Source organism: Ipomoea nil, unplaced genomic scaffold (genome assembly GCF_001879475.1).
Source record: "Ipomoea nil cultivar Tokyo-kokei standard unplaced genomic scaffold, Asagao_1.1 scaffold2759, whole genome shotgun sequence".
Classification (NCBI taxonomy): domain Eukaryota; kingdom Viridiplantae; phylum Streptophyta; class Magnoliopsida; order Solanales; family Convolvulaceae; genus Ipomoea; species Ipomoea nil.
The window spans coordinates 2,513,247-2,530,131 of record NW_017619187.1 but is presented as its reverse complement, the minus strand read 5'-3'; the positions used below and the strand labels follow the sequence as shown (position 1 = coordinate 2,530,131).

General features: G+C 36.4%; 3 protein-coding genes across 4 annotated transcripts; 1 reads left to right on the top strand and 2 right to left on the bottom strand.

Annotated features, from left to right (window-relative positions):
* Positions 1-4,023: 4,023 nt before the first annotated feature.
* LOC109156869 lies at positions 4,024-9,086 on the bottom strand. 2 transcript variants are annotated; one of them, XM_019304732.1, is made up of 9 exons: positions 8,621-9,086; positions 7,400-7,753; positions 7,104-7,319; positions 6,282-6,802; positions 6,060-6,156; positions 5,906-5,959; positions 5,461-5,561; positions 5,107-5,315; positions 4,024-4,788 (listed from the first exon to the last, which is right to left on the bottom strand). In XM_019304732.1, the coding sequence occupies exons 1-9, from the start codon at positions 8,813-8,815 to the stop codon at positions 4,148-4,150; spliced, it is 2,388 nt and encodes a 795-aa protein (XP_019160277.1). In that variant the 5' UTR covers positions 8,816-9,086; the 3' UTR covers positions 4,024-4,147. The 2 variants fall into 2 exon arrangements, with proteins under 2 accessions (XP_019160277.1, XP_019160278.1); XM_019304733.1 differs by lacking the exon at positions 8,621-9,086 and adding an exon at positions 7,805-7,960 and having other exon boundaries at positions 7,400-7,764.
* A 259-nt stretch (positions 9,087-9,345) lies between these two features.
* Positions 9,346-10,966, top strand: LOC109156868 (NAD(P)H-quinone oxidoreductase subunit L, chloroplastic). Its single transcript, XM_019304731.1, has 5 exons — positions 9,346-9,488; positions 9,573-9,665; positions 9,818-9,928; positions 10,154-10,248; positions 10,625-10,966. The coding sequence occupies exons 1-5, from the start codon at positions 9,384-9,386 to the stop codon at positions 10,770-10,772; spliced, it is 552 nt and encodes a 183-aa protein (XP_019160276.1). The 5' UTR covers positions 9,346-9,383; the 3' UTR covers positions 10,773-10,966.
* Positions 10,967-11,188: 222 nt separating this feature from the next.
* On the bottom strand, positions 11,189-15,886 carry LOC109156867. The gene is made up of 10 exons (XM_019304730.1): positions 15,336-15,886; positions 15,049-15,186; positions 14,149-14,337; positions 12,796-12,933; positions 12,591-12,712; positions 12,366-12,498; positions 12,139-12,268; positions 11,965-12,044; positions 11,742-11,876; positions 11,189-11,645 (listed from the first exon to the last, which is right to left on the bottom strand). Exons 1-10 carry the CDS (start codon positions 15,780-15,782, stop codon positions 11,412-11,414), a joined length of 1,746 nt encoding a protein of 581 aa, XP_019160275.1. The 5' UTR covers positions 15,783-15,886; the 3' UTR covers positions 11,189-11,411.
* Positions 15,887-16,885: the final 999 nt, after the last annotated feature.

Below are 16,885 nucleotides of genomic sequence, written 5' to 3'. Positions count from 1 at the left end.
TTAAAAAAAAAATAGTTTTTTACCCCAAAAATGAGCCGTTTTCGAAGGTTTCTAAACAAACCCTAAAAACATAACAATTCAATTCATTTGAAAGTTATTTCAAATGTTTGATTTGTTTACACTTTTTGATTAATTAAAAAAAAAAATCAGCATACCTGTTGGGTAGGACTAATGAGGGGTATCCTTGCCGTCGAACTTGAACTCTCAAACCAACCACGAACGAGAGAACTAAGACGATTAGCGGAACAAGCGATGCTTGAATCTTCGGTTCTGACCATGGCTTCGCCCTCAAACATTGAAACCCAAATCGACAACTCCAACATAGACATCGACATTAGATCTTGAAACCCTCATCTTTAACCTCGACTCTGTTAAGGATGGATTTATCCATGAAAGAAGGGCAATTACAAGATGACATAGAGTTGATGTAGAAAGAAAAAAATATTAATTTTTTTTAATGATTACATGGGTTGCAAGCTTGCAACCCTGACAAAAGACTGCAAGCTTGCAACCCTGACAAAAGGCTGCGGTAGCTTTTTGCACTTTATTGTTTTAGTTTTTGTTTTGATGTGATGTGAATGTGAGATCTTTTTTGAAATTGAAAGAGTATTGTAGGGATGTAGGCAAAATAGTAATAACCACGGAATTGCAATTCCCTCCTTTTGTTGAATTGCAATTGTAATTCACGGGGAAACGGATAAAATAGATGAAATGACATTACTACCCTTAGTTATTAGTACTATTATTATTACACAAGGATATTTTAGTCTTTACTTCTTTCATTCTCAATTCTAATAATTTTATTCATCCCTACTAAACAACGTAATTTGAATTCCTACTTTATTCTCACCTTATTATTTTCAACCGAATTTCCTTTCCCACATCATTATTTCCTTCCAACCAAACACACTTTAAACTTTTTTTTTTTAAGCCCATTTTTTAAAATTTTCACAAACACCTCAACAAAAATGAGTCATTTTTTGAAATCATTTTTCAGAAATATTTTCAACATTTCTAAACAATCTCTAAAAACATAATAATTAAATTCACTAGAAAGTTATTTCAAATGTTTGATTTATTTAAAATTTTCAATTAATCTTTAAAAAAAAATCCAACATATATACTTGTTGTGTAGGACTAAAGAGGGGTATCCTTCTTCTCGAACTTAAACCATCAAACGAATCATTGACGAGAGAACTAAGACGATTAGCGAAATGAGCGAAGCTTGAATTTTCGGCTATGACCATGGCCTTAACCTCAGACCCTGAAACCCAAATCGACGACTGAGACATAGACATCGGCATTAGATCCTAAAATCCTAATTTTTTTAGTTCGACTATGATTCATCTTGTTTTTACATTTAATTTGATAAAATACTTTAAGGAGTGTTAATATAATATAATATAATTATAATCTATTGGTTTCTATTTGATACCATAGTGATGTAGGAATATAATTTAGGGAAGTCTTTAGGTGATTAAAGACTAATTTTTGGGTAAAATAAAGTTCTAGATCTTATTTGTTCACGTATTTAGTAATTAGTAATGATACGGATGTTGCACGATTGCGTGAAAATGAGTTATTTAGGATGTAGCACAAAAATCAGGACTATGTGGTCTAATGGTACCCGGGTTGAACTTTCATTTGGAAGATTATGAGTTCGAGCCTTTGTGTTTCAGTAGGTTGAGAAAGTATATGAACAGATACTACAATGTAATAGAGCCAGTAACTTTCAAAAAAAAAGGATGTAGCACAAAACAAAAATGAATCTTATTAATCGAGAATGGTATAGGCAAGGAATATAATATGAATTTAATTTTATTGAGGAATATATTTAAAAATTGTATTATAGTGTTTGGTTGGATTAAGAAATAGATAGAAATGTAATAGATATTCAATGATAAAATTAACCTCCACATTGATATATGTATGTATACACATAATAATAACAACAACAACAACAACAACAACAATAATAATAATAATAATAATAATAATAATAATAATAATAATTATTATTATTATTATTATTATTATTATTATTATTGTGTGTATTTATTATTATTAATTAATAGCTTGTTTTTGTTATGTACTATAATAATAATAATAATAATAGTAATAATAATAACAATAATAATAATAATAATAATAATAATAATAATAATAATAATAATAATAATAATAATAACACATGACAAAAATAGATAAGAATAAATTAAGTATTACTCTATCAAATATAATATAAGTTACGTTATTTGTGAGAACTTATGAATAGTCTAATATTTGGGTTTTCCTTCAAATAACTATTCTCCTTGCAAAGAGAATAGATCATTTCGGGATTCCAATAGTAAAACCCTTTGAATAACTATTCTCCTTAAGTACTAAAAAGTGAACCAATGGACCAAATAAAATAAAAAATTCAGTCATAAAACTCTAAAATCGAAATCCTAATTAATTGCAATATACTTTCGTATTTTTGCAAGTGCAAACTTTTAATACTAAATATGCTAAATGTTAAATCGTGAGTCGCACAATCAAGCCACCAGTCAGACCTTAGTCTTCATGCGCGCACAAGGGATCCAATCCGATCCACATATTCTATCATCCTGGATCTTTTTCCCGTTCATATTTTTAGTGAGATTCGAACCCCAACATTGTCGCCTTTAGTCGTGATATCAAGTCAGTCAAGGAGTCTCCTGCCAAGGGAACTGCACGCTGGTCCTCAAGTGCATTAGGGAACGTATTACATAATATCAAAAAGAGAAGTTATGCGGCCATTTCAAGTATAAGAGGTTAAGGAAGCTTTATATATGAGATGAAGTCCAATAAATCTTTGAAGGTTGATGACTTTAATTCGGGATTCTAGCAATCCTTTTGGGGCATTGTTAGGAGTGATGAGCTCTAGTTTTGCAATTAGGTTATTCTATATGGGAAACTGGCTAATGGTATTACTAGTACAAGCTTGGTGTTAATATCAAAAAATCTAATCCAGCACGTATATATGAGATATCTCAGGCTAATTGTTATCTGTAATGTGTTGTATAAGGTAATGTCAAAAGTCTTTAGCTAACCAATTAAAGTACTTTCATGCTGAACATGTTGAAAGAACTCAATTACATTTTTTTTAGTGGAACAATATCACTATTAATAGAAAAAATGAAATTAAACAACTTTTACATGTGAATAACAGCCACATGTAGGTGCCACAAACCCTTACTTTGAAAGGGAGACAAATCCCTTCTTCACAATGAAAGTGTGACTAAAGTCTAAGGCCTAAGCACATCCAAGAAGTACAAAAGTATCAACAAGTATAGTCTGAAAGTAAAGAATAAAGCAAGGTGTAAAACTATAAGCCAAGACTAAATCAAATTGAAATCCAAGAATCAAGACGATGAGATCAATGTAAACAAATCCCAATTCAATTATTATTTTTTTATTCAAAAGTCAAGTATATATTTAAAGCTTAAAAAAAAAAAAAAAAAAAAAGAGTTCAAGATTTAAATATTTTCAAATAATTTAAAGAAACCGTTTTTTTTGGTAAAATCTTAAAAGATGACAATGCAGTCCAATCTCTGGTTAAGCTAGAAGAGACCAACGTCATCTCATCCATAACCTCATGTCTAAAAACTCTTTTCTTTAAAGAAAACACTGAAACTTTATGCTTTGGGCAAGATGAGGTAACATTAGTTTCCGTATTATTAACTACAACCAAAAATATTTTAATTGATACAACCAAAATATAAATACCCAATATTTTAGTTGATACAACCAAAATACAAATGGCTGATATTTAAGTTGAAACTAGAAGTATGACACCACCTAAATACCTAATACCACCTAAGATGCTCCAAGAATCCCCCTAAACAATGTAACTTATGTAGTGACAACCATTCTTATTCTTTGGTTGAACTACAATAAAATAAAGCTAGATTTTAGACAATGTTTTGAAAAGGGTTTATTAATCAAATAAAAAAAAAAATGACTTATTTCATCATCTTCACAACCAGCCTGTAAAGCACTATCTTTGGTGTAAAGAATCTGAAATGGTTTCTCTTCTGAACAACACTGTCCCTCAACAATCCTAAACAGACATATATCCTGTACTATATTTGCATTTCATTCATGTTTTTTGTTTTTTTGGTGCTTTTCAGGTGGGTAAATTCCTAAGCAAACGAAGGGCGCGGGTCCAATGAGACCTCTGCGAGAGCACGATCCTCCTCAAAACCGGGACTGCTCCTGCAGCTATGATAGCCGCGTGGTTTTCGCTGTCCATGCTTAGATTATACAGTATTGCTAGCCCCGCTTCCACAGCCCGCTCGGTCCCGTTCTCTATGAGCTTCACCAGCGGGAAGATTCCCCCCTGGGCAGAGACGGCCCGGGTGGAGTCCACCACTCCTTCGGATATAATCCTGTTCAGTTCCACGACTGCAGCCTCCTGTACCTCGGGTGAAAACGAGGTTCTCATCTGTTCTACCAGCCTCGGGATTGTCTCGTAGAGAGTCACCTCCATGTTGATCGGGTTCTCGAAGCCGGAATAGGGGCCGGATAGAGAGCTGAGTTTGACAAGGCAGGCAGCGACCCAATCTTTGTGATAAAGAGGGATGTCGGACTTGAGGACCCCTCGGAGCAGTTTAGTGAAGTGGTATGCGTCTATTTTACGCCGGAAATGCTCAAAGTCCAGTAATCTCGTTAGAAGCCGAGATGCTGCAGATATAGCGTTACCAGCTTCTTCAATTTCGAGGGCATGTAGTTCCGGTTTCTGGCCATCAAAATCAAAATCCGCCTCCTCTGTAAATCCAAGCAGAAGACGGGATTAAGATTGGGCTAAGGTCACTCAACTGAGCTATAATGCACACGGGCCAAACCATACTAAAAGATTGAATCCAACCAATTAGCTAGTCAAACTCATGGTCTTATAAACCCATATGTTCTCTCTTATTTTATCCATGTGGGACTCTTAACAATACGCATTAAGCTAGTTCCCTATAAAAAAACTTGTATTCTCAAGAAGTTTTTCAGGTACATCTTCGGGTCACGGAAAAGTGAGAAACAGAAACGATGAAAGCATTCTCTGATAATTGAAAGTCGTGCACAAGTATCTCATACCTTTCAAGGATTCCTGCTTAAAAACAGCATCTAAACCGGATTCTATGCCAACTGAGATTATCTTTTCAGCGCACGGTTCAACAACTGAAACAAACTCGAGGATCGAAGCAACTTTTCTCTGCACATCCGGGGACGATGTCTTCAAGATATCAATGAGGCGAGTAAGAACCGCAGAATCCAGAACATCAACCGCGTTGGTAGTTTTCAAGCTACAAGAACGGGAATCAAAGGGTTAACATATGCAGATAGCCAGAATATATATATATATATATATATATATATATATATATTACATGCCAATGAAACAATCGTGAAAATCAACGACTTGGCATATACATATAAATATTAAAAAACCTCGTAGTTGATACAGCTTTCTCATTCTCCTTTCCTCCAAGTCCCATGTTTCTTGTTTCTTCCCATCCCTTCTCTGAAAAGTTGGCTGGTCCCTCGAAAAACTAAACAACGATAAAAATAGGGTCATTAAGAAAGACTCCATGGAAAAGCTTGGACGCCACCAAACAGGCTCTGATACCATGTTATAATACACATGTGCCAACTCACACTAAAAGATTGAATCCAACCAATTAGCTAGTCTAACCCATGGCCTATAAACCGATATGTTCTCTCTTATTTTATCAATGTGGGACTCTTAACAAAGCCAAAAGGTGTTTGGATAATCAATAATTCACAATCGTTGTGGAACATGTAAAAAGTAGATTATTTAATCTACAACCCCAATATCCTAATTAAATAAGCTTTACCAAAAAACCCCTAAGTCTACTGAGAAATAGCTACAAACCTTTGATTTCATTTCTTTGCTAGGATCGAGAATTCGAGTAAGAATATCCAGAATCTGCAGGCAAGGCATATTGTTTCTTATTCCAGCAGTACGAAATAATTATGACTCGTGAATTTCAAAAAAGTTTCGGTAGAAAGAATATAAAATACTGTACCGTTTTTGTAATGTTGCTAGAGATCTCTAAGCGATTCAGTAAATTAATCAAAGAACGCAAAACATTTTCCTCTTCTAGTCTTTTGCAAACTGCATTGCTGCACCAAAAGATACGGAAGGGTTTATAACAAACTTCGGATGTTCAACAGTATAAATCATCTCGCACAACTTCCAATTAAAATATTAATACGAAACGTAAAATATTACGATAATTTAGAAAAACCTGACAGATAGCCTTTCCAGAGCCCGAACAACAGCACATCTTATTTTGTCGTTAGGATGATCGATCAGCTCAGTTAGTCGATTAACAGCACCGGCTTCCATAAAGGAAAAACGCATATGTTCGCTGAAGGATGCATCAGCGATCGCCTCTGCCGCTCGGGCAACAGCCGACTCATCTTCAAAAAGTCCGAGAATAAGAACCAATCGAGCCACGCCATCGGTCCATGGCAAAAGGGTAAACCGACTTGATTCGTTGTTTAACTTATTATCTTCGATTTCTATAGCCCCTTTACGGTCGAGAAATCGTTGTCTCGCTTGACCGTCCATTGCATTCGCCTTTGCTTCCTCGGTGTTAAACGGTGAAGGGACTTTCGATCTCTGCTCGACCAAAGGGACCAAAACTAGACCCTCCTCCATAACGAGAATCTTGTTGTACTCATCTTTAGCGAGTTCCAACAATGCGTTTTTCGCTTCTTTTCTAATCACCTTAGACCCCTCCATACCCGTTTTCAATAGTCTGGCCTGCATGTTGTGTATGATAATAAAAGTTTTTTTTTTTTTTTTGTTGAGTACTACTGACTCTGTTACAATGCAGTATCTGTTCATAACTACTTTCTCAACCTACTGAAGCACAAAGCCACAAAGAGTCAATACTGCCCCCACTGAGGCTCGATCTCACAACCTCCCATATGAGAGAGCAACTTGGTGTCACTAGACTACAAGGTCATTGGTCTTAGATTTGCTTAATGTCAGAATGAACAATTAGTTGAGAAATAGCACTAGAATTTTCTTTATAAACAAAGAAAAATGAAGTGAGACTCACCAGTTTCGGAATAACGCCAACTTCAATCATGATCTTGTGATTAAATTTGCTTAATGTCAGATTAGCCAAAACCCCTCCAGCTGCCTCGATCACCCTCACTTCGTCGTCTTCCAGTAACTTCATTAGTACATGCAAGAGATCGAAATTTGCCATTTTTATTCTGTGCTTCTCATCCACCGACAAATTCCACAACGTACAAAGGCTTTGCTCCTTCACCTATATATACATTAATTTAAAGTTACACCACATGAATAAAGATGTGTGCAAAAAAAGAGTGAAATGGTAGACTTGTGTACATTAGAAGATAGTGAAGAAGATCGCCTCAATAGGCCCGTTATCTCCTCTATTGCGCCACTTTCTGCCACGGAATCCCGGTATACATTCACCGATGACACCACTCTCAAAAGGCCAGCAGCTGCTTCACGTGCAGAATCAGAATCCGACTTCAGAAGATTCACAGTGAGATTGACTGAGCCAGGAAACTGCATTATGGTATCTACGCACTTCTTTCCCCCGAGTGAATACTTCCATAGGGTATCTATTGCCTCTCGTCTATCACGAGGATCGTTGTCTAAACCCAGCATTCGGACGAACAATGCCACATAACCATCACCGATAGTAGACATGCTGTCCCCTGTGGTATCAACATCCTGGAAATGGAGGAGTAATGCACTCTATCATTACTTATCATGTTTATAGAAAGAACACGGCAACCCAGTTTTGCAACAAAAACAGTAACCAGAAAAGATAAGAACAGAGAATAATATATTCACTTGAACAACGAGATATCAACGAAACAGTTGAATTCAATCCTTCAATATCCATGGGTACAGTAAATGTTTAAGGTTGCATATAAATATGTTGTTTGTAACCTGAATGTTTTATCACCATCCCAATTAATAAAAGAACAATTCTGTTCCATGGACTTAGACACATTGTCGAACCACGTAAATCTTGTCTTCTCTATTCTCTACCCTTGTCCTTTTGGGTAACAGGAAAATTGCAGCCACTACTCATGTACTGTGTAAACCCGCCTTGTGACCCTAGCCGACAAAGGACAATTTACAGGCTCAAGGCTCAAACTAAGAAAGCTAATAGACCGCTCAGGTAATTTTGCACATGTACATGTTTAAGGTTGCATATAAATATGTTGTTTGTAACCTGAATGTTTTATCACCATCCCAATTAATAAAAGAACAATTCTGTTCCATGGAGGTGCCTAAATCTTGTCTTCTCGATTTTCTAAGGACAACTGACAGACTCAAACTAAGAAGGTCAATAGACCGCTCTGGTTAGGAGTCTGGGTTTTTTTCTGCCATTGTTATTGATTTTTGTTCGGGTTAATCTCAACAAATTTCGATCTTTTTCCATGGATGAATCACCTCAACTGAAATGAACTATTTCTACAACACCCACAATCCAAACCATAGTTACACACACAAAAGATGCAATCTTGAATAAAACAAAAACCCCAATTCCAACTGCAAAAAACAAATCCAGGCAAAAGTGGAACTTACAGGAGAAGCAGGCTCCTGGGTGGTGGCAGAAACATCAGTCTCTCCATCACTGCAGTGAAGTTTGAAGGAAGAGAGGGTACGAGGGGTGAGTTTTGTTGTTCTAACTGTAAAAACGGCCAGATGGGTTGGCAAGATTGAACGTTTTGGGTGATTGGGAGGCCTGAATTTGAGATGGGTAGGGAGCGTTAGGGCCATATCCGTTTAAGTGAAGCGTTTATGCCATAAATAATACTCCGTATTGAACAGCCTCGGCCTGTATAGGGGTTTGGATTCTGGGTTTGTTGAGGTGATGCTGTGATAGCTTTGTTGGGTATGCAAGAAACGACATTGGTGGAATCTCCTAGAAAATCAATATCTAATTAATAAACCATAATCCAATTTTTCTGCAAATAATTTTGAATACATATATATAGGTCAAATGAACATTTTGCCCAGAATAAAGAACTGGAGTCTAGAGGAATTGATTGAGAAGGGATCAAACATCATGAATGAAATCATCAATCAATATAGTACGTGTCCATACATACTTTTTTTAATCTATGAAAACACAAAAAATCACTATCCTATTAAAGTTTGAACCTACAACCTCTAATTTAAAAAAGTCACATCAAATATGATAAAAATAATAGTTAAAAAAAAAAACTATTATTTATATAATTTTCAAATGACTAACAAGTAAGAAGTAACAATTCTCAACCATATATATTCCACTCAGAATCAAACAAATAACACATCCCTCTTCCCTTCACAGCTTGGCTGAGAGATGAGCTTCTCACTCACCACCACCACCTCCCATCTCCCCAAGCCTCTGCCTTCTCTCTCCCCTCCCTCCAAACACAAAAAGCTTAATCTATCTATCCCCATAAAGGTAATTACACCCTCATTCTCTCTTTACTAATTTAGTTGTTATCCTCATCATCAAATTTATGTATTCTTGATTGATTGATATTAGGCATTCAAAAACATCAATAATACTAAAGCCACCCGATGCTGGGCTAACCAAAAGTCTGTATTAGCTATCCAAATAGCAGCAATCTTGGCCACTGTAAGCTACTAAGACACTCATTATTTCTTATATATGTTCCCTCTTCTTATCGCTAATGTTCTGTTTCCAGTAAAAAAAAAAAAAGGGGGAATTGGAATTCCAATTGTGTATGTTATGAAACAAAGCTTAAAAGATGTAAGAGTTTATGGCAGGGAGGTGTAGAGCCGGCTCTGGCGGTGACGGGAGTGAATGGACAAGAAGATTTGATATGGATATTGATTCAATCAGGGATTTCGGCCTTCTTCTACTTCATTGTTTTCCCGGTAAGTGGTTAAGTTAGTTATTATTATAAGTTCTTGAAAAATAAAATGTTTTTAATTTTCAAAATGAAAAACTGTGTTAGTGAATATGTTTTATTATTATTATTATTATTATTATTATTATTATTATTATTATTAAATTAAATATTAAATTCTTTAATTTTTTAGAAAACTGGATAAATTTTGAAGTTAGTAAATGGATCTCAGTGTTTGTGGATGGATTTGCAGCCTATCCTCATGAATTGGCTGAGGATAAGGTGGTATAGGAGGAATCTGTTGGAGATGTATGTGCAGTTCATGTGTGTCTTCATCAATTTCCCTGGGTAAGTTGTCTATTATTGGTGACCACGGTTAAATTCCGGAAAATGGTGAACCGCCAATTCTGGTTTGAACCATTGATTCGAATCGATTTTTTTTTTCTATTTTTTATTTTTAAATAGTCCAAATTCAATAATTCTTTTGTAACTTTAATCAAATAATAGTTAAACTTTAATTATTTTTTTTCGATTTGGAACCAAAACCATATGGTTCCTGATATTATGGAATTGGAACTGTCACGATTCTGGTTCAGTTCTACCGTGCACGATTCAGTTTGAACCAGAGCATGCTCATCCCTATCCCTATCTCTACTAAATACTAATATAATGTTGTTGAATTCATTGTTTGGAATTTGAGAATAATATATGGTTTCATGTACAGCTTGGTGCTGTGGGCACCATTTCTCAACTTCAGGAAATTGCCACAAGACCCTTCCATGAAGTACCCCTGGTCGGTGCCGGAAGACAGTTCTAAGGGCAGAAACATCTACCGGAAATATCCATGGGCAACTCCGGAGGACTATGACTAATCCACAAGCTGCCTAAATTGCTTCTTTTGTCCTCTCTTCTTTCCTCTACTCATGTCTGAGCTATCAATATACAGAATTGTTTTGTGTATAAACATACTGTAAATTCTATACCCTTTCAATACGCTGCATACGAACAGACAGCACATGCAGACACAAAAACAATGTGTTTATGAAGAAGAAATATTCAGCAGCAATTTGGAAGTGACTTAGTAATGACTGTAATAAAGAAGACTGCAAAGAACATAATTACCAAAATCCTTTATTGAAACAAAGCACATCCCTCAGAAGTCTGTTTTCTATCCCTGTAGCTGTATTAGCATTATGAGAAAGCTTGGTAGGGTATAAAAACCTGTCATTTTAGCTTTCTCTCGAAAGTAGATTTCCATCCCTGTATTGATAATTTGGAGAGGGCTTGGTAGAGTATAAAAAGCTATCCCTTTAAAGTTAAAATGGCGGGGCTCATAGTTAGTCCCCTTTTGATTCAGAAACAGTAATCCTTTGAAGTATATTGGAAATACCGAACTACTATTACATAAAGTTACTCACTCTCTGCCCATTTATTCCAGACGGATTTTGATTACTTTGGCCTCATGATTCGTTGAAGGGGTATAACGTTAATCTGTTTTATTCGCTTGCTGCCTATAAGGATTGCTGGACATTGAACAACACTGAAAACTTGTTCCAATCCCATGACTCTATGTTTAGCGAAATGGCAGCTGCTCCAACACCAAGTAAAGCAATGATGAAGGCTGAACTCTTCAGGCACCCATGTCCACGTGATATTCTTCCCAACAGCACCTTACAATATTTGTCAGCATCTTTGAAGAGTGATTGGCGAGCAACGTCAATCCCACTTGTTAAGGATTTCTCATTCTACACACAAGTAGACAGGGAATAAAGTCAGATAAAACAGCATGGTGATTTGCTCATTCACACAACTACACAATGGGGAATGAAAAAATGCTCTACCTTATGCCTGAAACTTTTGAGCATTACACCCAGAGCTTCAAGAGAAGATTGTCTTGCAGACAACACTCTCCACTCATCTGTCAACTTTTTCAAGGCAGCAACACTTGCTTCGATGTTATCCACATATATATTGTCCTGTTCAGATTCCATTGACCAGATGGAATTAAGGAGATTGGAAAGAACAAGAAACAATGCAATAAAAAATGTTCGGAGCAATACATACCCACTGCTTGTAACAATCAGCACTTTGGGACAAAGACCAGACAAAAATGTCAATAGCCTCCCGAGATAGCTCCGGAATGCCTGTAAGAAGTACATGGAGAACTCATCAGTCAGCTACTCAGCTAGAGTTGAATCAGGAAACAATGACAAGCAATTTAATCTAAGTCCAAGATACCTTCAGCAGCTGCTTTTACAGCAAGTAAAAGAATCTGCTGGGAAACTTGCTTCATAGCTTTGCTCCCAGGAGAGCCAGCAAGGGCAACCTCTTTGAGGGTGGGATATATCTTCTCAAACCTTTCAGTTGCCTGGAAAAAAGATTAAAAGCAAGATCACTCAATTGAATCCACTATGTAATGAGCAAATAAAGGTTTGTGACACTGAAAGTGATAAAGTGATTCCAACCTTAACTCGGGCAGAAGAAGCAGGGAATGTCACTCGTAACAACAAGTCCAGTGCTGATGGTGGCACCAGACGTTCTCCCTTCCTAACAGCACCATTTATCAAAACAGTACGAGCTTTAGGTGCAGCAAGAATCCTGTTACCACACAAATAAACAAATTAGAAACTTGTACAAAATGCAAGTATGCAAGTGCAAAGAAAGCACACAAGCCAGAACAGTAAATTGACCTTTCCGCTAACTGCAAGATCAGATCCCTTGTTTGTGGATTAGAACCTGATTTTCCTCCAACTAAAGGCAAGATATAATGTGCCCACAAGTACAACCCAACACACAGATCACCTTGACCAGCCTGCACAAAAATATTACAGCATTAATATTGCATGCCAATTCATACTAAACAACTAACAAAAGAACCATGCTACAAGGTACCACCTGAACTACCATCCATACTGTAACAGGAAGCTTATCTTGTCCTTGATACTTCGAATTTTCCCTCAATGTTGGCAACAGGTTGATTAAAACATCAGGTTTCCTTCGCAGTACCATTGATAAAACCAGAAACATAGCTATCTGCAAGCAATACAAAGTATAATGCATGATATGGCCATTTGTTAAAGGCTATCAACAAGTATTTACCAAAAACTGGGAGAAGAATTCTAGCATTGTATTCTGTCACAGTTAAAAATAAACTCATAAACTCATAGTTTAATGGGAAGTGCTAACAATGCCTCTACATGAACTTGAAATTCAATTGTAAAGTGGGTCAAAATTTGTCAATTTCAAAATTCAAATATAATTCACAGTATACACTATCCAGACGTTTCTCCAACATCACAAAATAGTCTTGGAATACTGACACAGACAACCACATACAGAGAGAGAGAGAGAACAGACATGATAAATCTATGCCCACTCAATATTAGAAAGAAAGCATTTTGGAACAGATAAAATCCATGGATGTAAGATTGAGTATGATGAGGTCATCCAGAATGACAAATGGTGTTTTCCTAATTGGAAAGTCAACATGGATTACAGACCTGTCTTCAATTGGAAACATGTACAAGCTTGATCAAAAGCAATTGAAGAGACAAACACTATCCCCAAAAGTCATACTTTAGGGTCAAGGCACAACATATTTCTTGTCCCCACATATCTAATGGAAATAAAATGCTTTAGGGAGACATAGAAGTCCTTGAGAAAATAATAATAGTATTTACTAGGAAAAGTTTTATTCATTGGGCAGTCGACTATTTTTTATTATTTAGTAAAAATTCCATTGAGACTACACAGGCTAGGAAAATAGACAGCTGAATACTAATTAATAACACGAAAAGAAAGAAAAAGAAAAAAAGACAACACTAATATGTAATGCCTGTTGGACTGATTGAAACCATAATTATCCTGGGTGCAACATATTATGATCTCACCGTATAGTGTATATAGAAGAAAAAGAAGCTCCACTGAACCTCTCTCAACCCACACAAATACACAAACAAAAGAAATGGAACACTTCCTCAAAAGAAAGCAAAGAAAACATGGGATAGGACTAGCCTAGGAAAGGACTAGTCATCCCAAACTTTGGCATATCAGCAACTTATTCTACTAATATAGCAAGACTAGATCTCTGTTTCAAAGCAGCAAATTTCATATGCAAAATAAATAAGTCAATCATTCATCCAGGGGAAAAAAAAAAGGAAAAAAATATTGTTAACAGAGAGCTTCCAAGTTCCAATAAGAGCTTCTGAGTAGAAGCTTTTGCCTGAAAAATCCTTAGGTAGAAGATACCTGAGATTTTGATGATGTTTGTTGGACACCTTTCTTTGAGCCCTTGGAACCAGCTTGTTGGATTGCCAAGTCTGCCAGGATACTCTCTAGGGACCATAGCACAAAGGAGCCAAGAGCCTCAAAAGACTTGTGATTGATCCAGTCAATTGAAGTCTTGTATACAGACTCAGAGAGATGGGAAACAGGAACCTGTTGATAGTCAATCAGATAATTTAATTATCAAAGAAGGAAATGCCATATCCAGGATAATGCATTCATTTAACATTTTGAGAAAAGATACAAGGTCTTAATGGAGAAACAGAACCATGTAGACATCCCTAATTGTATAAGAGATTAAAACATAGTTGAATAAGGTAAGCAGTTGGAGTATAGAGAGAAGCAATTAACCTATGAAAATACCAGATAATGTGGAAATGAGATCACTCATAGGCAAAATATCAAAATACTTTTAAGGGAAATGAGATCATTCATAGGAGCAAAATATCAAAATGCTTATAAGAGCACACATAATTAAATAAGAAACCATTTTAGCCACCACAACATTTTGTAATAAAACATGAAAAATAGTCAATAGTTTACATTAAATGCCCAAAAGCTACTTAAAAAAAATTTTTCTCAGTAGAAGCAATAATGCCAATAATCTGTTAGTACAACAAATTCTACCCAAAAGGTTAAATGGCATAAGTGAAAAGCTTCCATCTTGCGATACCAGAGAATGTGCAGCTCAGAGAATTTCAAAGGAGAAAAACTGCAAAATTAAAAGATCTACAAGAGCACGAACAGTATGCATTACATATCCAAATGCCACTATCAGAATTAGATGCATTAGTGCAATCTCTAATCTGCTAGTTAAGACCCATAAAAATGTTAAGTAACAAGGATATGACAGACTATACTCACATCTGCAATCTTTGCAACAGTAGACTCTCTGAACAATTTCAACCATGGAAACTGTGAAGCAGTCACAGCTGAAAATGCTCGTCCAAAGTAATCCGCAAATCTCATCAACTGTATATCTTGTTGTGATTCAAAAGTCGCCTAGAAATGATATAATAGCGTCAACATAAAATCAAAATTAAGCCTTGAAATCAGGCATGCATCAAATAAATCTGAACCAAAAGTGAAAAACACACAATTCCAAAGGTTCAGAGTAAATATAAAAATCAATCAGCAAAAAATGATCTCACAGAAACGTCAGCAAGGAAAACCGATAGATCATCGGCATCTATCTTGGCGGCGGCTTCAGCCACAGTGACCTTCGGCTTCTTCTGCTTCTCCTTCTTCTTCTCATCCGCAGCTCCATTCTGCATGGCTCCGCCTTCCAAATCGCTATCCTCGTCATCGGAACGATTCCTCGTGGCTGATCTCACAGGAGCATCGTCGTTAGCATTCATCGCGGCATAATGAGCTTCAATTTTGCGGCGCCGCTCCTCGGCATGCTTCTCCAGCGACCCGAACACATTGTCCGCGCCGGATGCGCCGGATCCATTGGTGACCGTGATCCTCGAGGAATCCGTCGACGGTTTCTGCTGATTCTTCTTCTGCTTCTTTGCATACGACACCTTTTTCCATCCATGGTCGCTGTTACTGACTTCGATGCCGAAGACTTCGAGAGGCATGGATTTCTCTTCCATTTTCAGAGGGGATCGAAGACAAACTTTGGGGAAAGAGATCGCAGAAAACGGGAAGTGAAGGACAGGAAAGTGGAGAAAGGAGTTACGTTATTGGAATGGATACTATAAATGACGTTGACCAATTAAGCAATAAGACGTACTAAAAATTAGTTGAGATTACAAATATCACTCATCATTTTTTTTTTTTTTCTATAATGGTGATGGTGATAGTGGTAAAAATAATAATTCGAAAGAGATGAGAGATAAAGATAAATACGGGAAGATGAATATCAACGGGGGTGCTAATCGGTGAAGGTGGTAGAGGTTCTTAGTATCTGGGAAGAGGTCTAAGCTGGCTAAAGGAGATGAATATCGACAAAGTGGACGCGGAAACAAATGCGCAATTAGTTATTACTGCTTTGCATGCTACTTATTTTAATTATGAGTTTGGTATTATTATTTCTAATATTAAAGAAGTCGGAAAGCAATTTAGCGATGTTAGCTTCAATTTTACTATAAGGTATGCGAATCGAGCTGCCCATGCGTTTGTTATACATTGAACTTTAAAAATGAGCAATTAAACACTTAAACTTATCAAAATGAGTCAATAAAGCCCATGAACCGATAAATGACCTGTTATAACATGTCATTTTCATTCCGGCGACGACCAAGCCGTCGCCGGTCGCCATCTACGGCGGAAGGCAATCAACTGGCCGCCGGACTGGTTGCCTCTCTAGTAGAGAAGGCGACTAGATTTGGTCCCCTTCTCCACAAGGTGACCGGACTGGTTGTTTTTCCATCGGAGAAGACGACCAGTCGTCTTCTCCGGTAGAAAAGCTACCGGAAGTTGGAACGTGATATTATGGTAAATCAATCTTATTTGACTCATTTTGACAAGTTTAAGTGTTTAATTGATTTGTTTTAAAGTTCAGGGGCCTAATTGATATTTTTGTTCAAATTTAGGAATTTATTTGACCATTTTCACACTTTTATATGATAAAAATTGATGAATTGATAATATGAATGAATGTGAGCAATCACTTACTCACTGTGAATATGGCTCTGTTTGGCAAAGCTTATTTAGGAGCTTATAGCTTATTTTAAGCTACTAACAAGCTATAAGC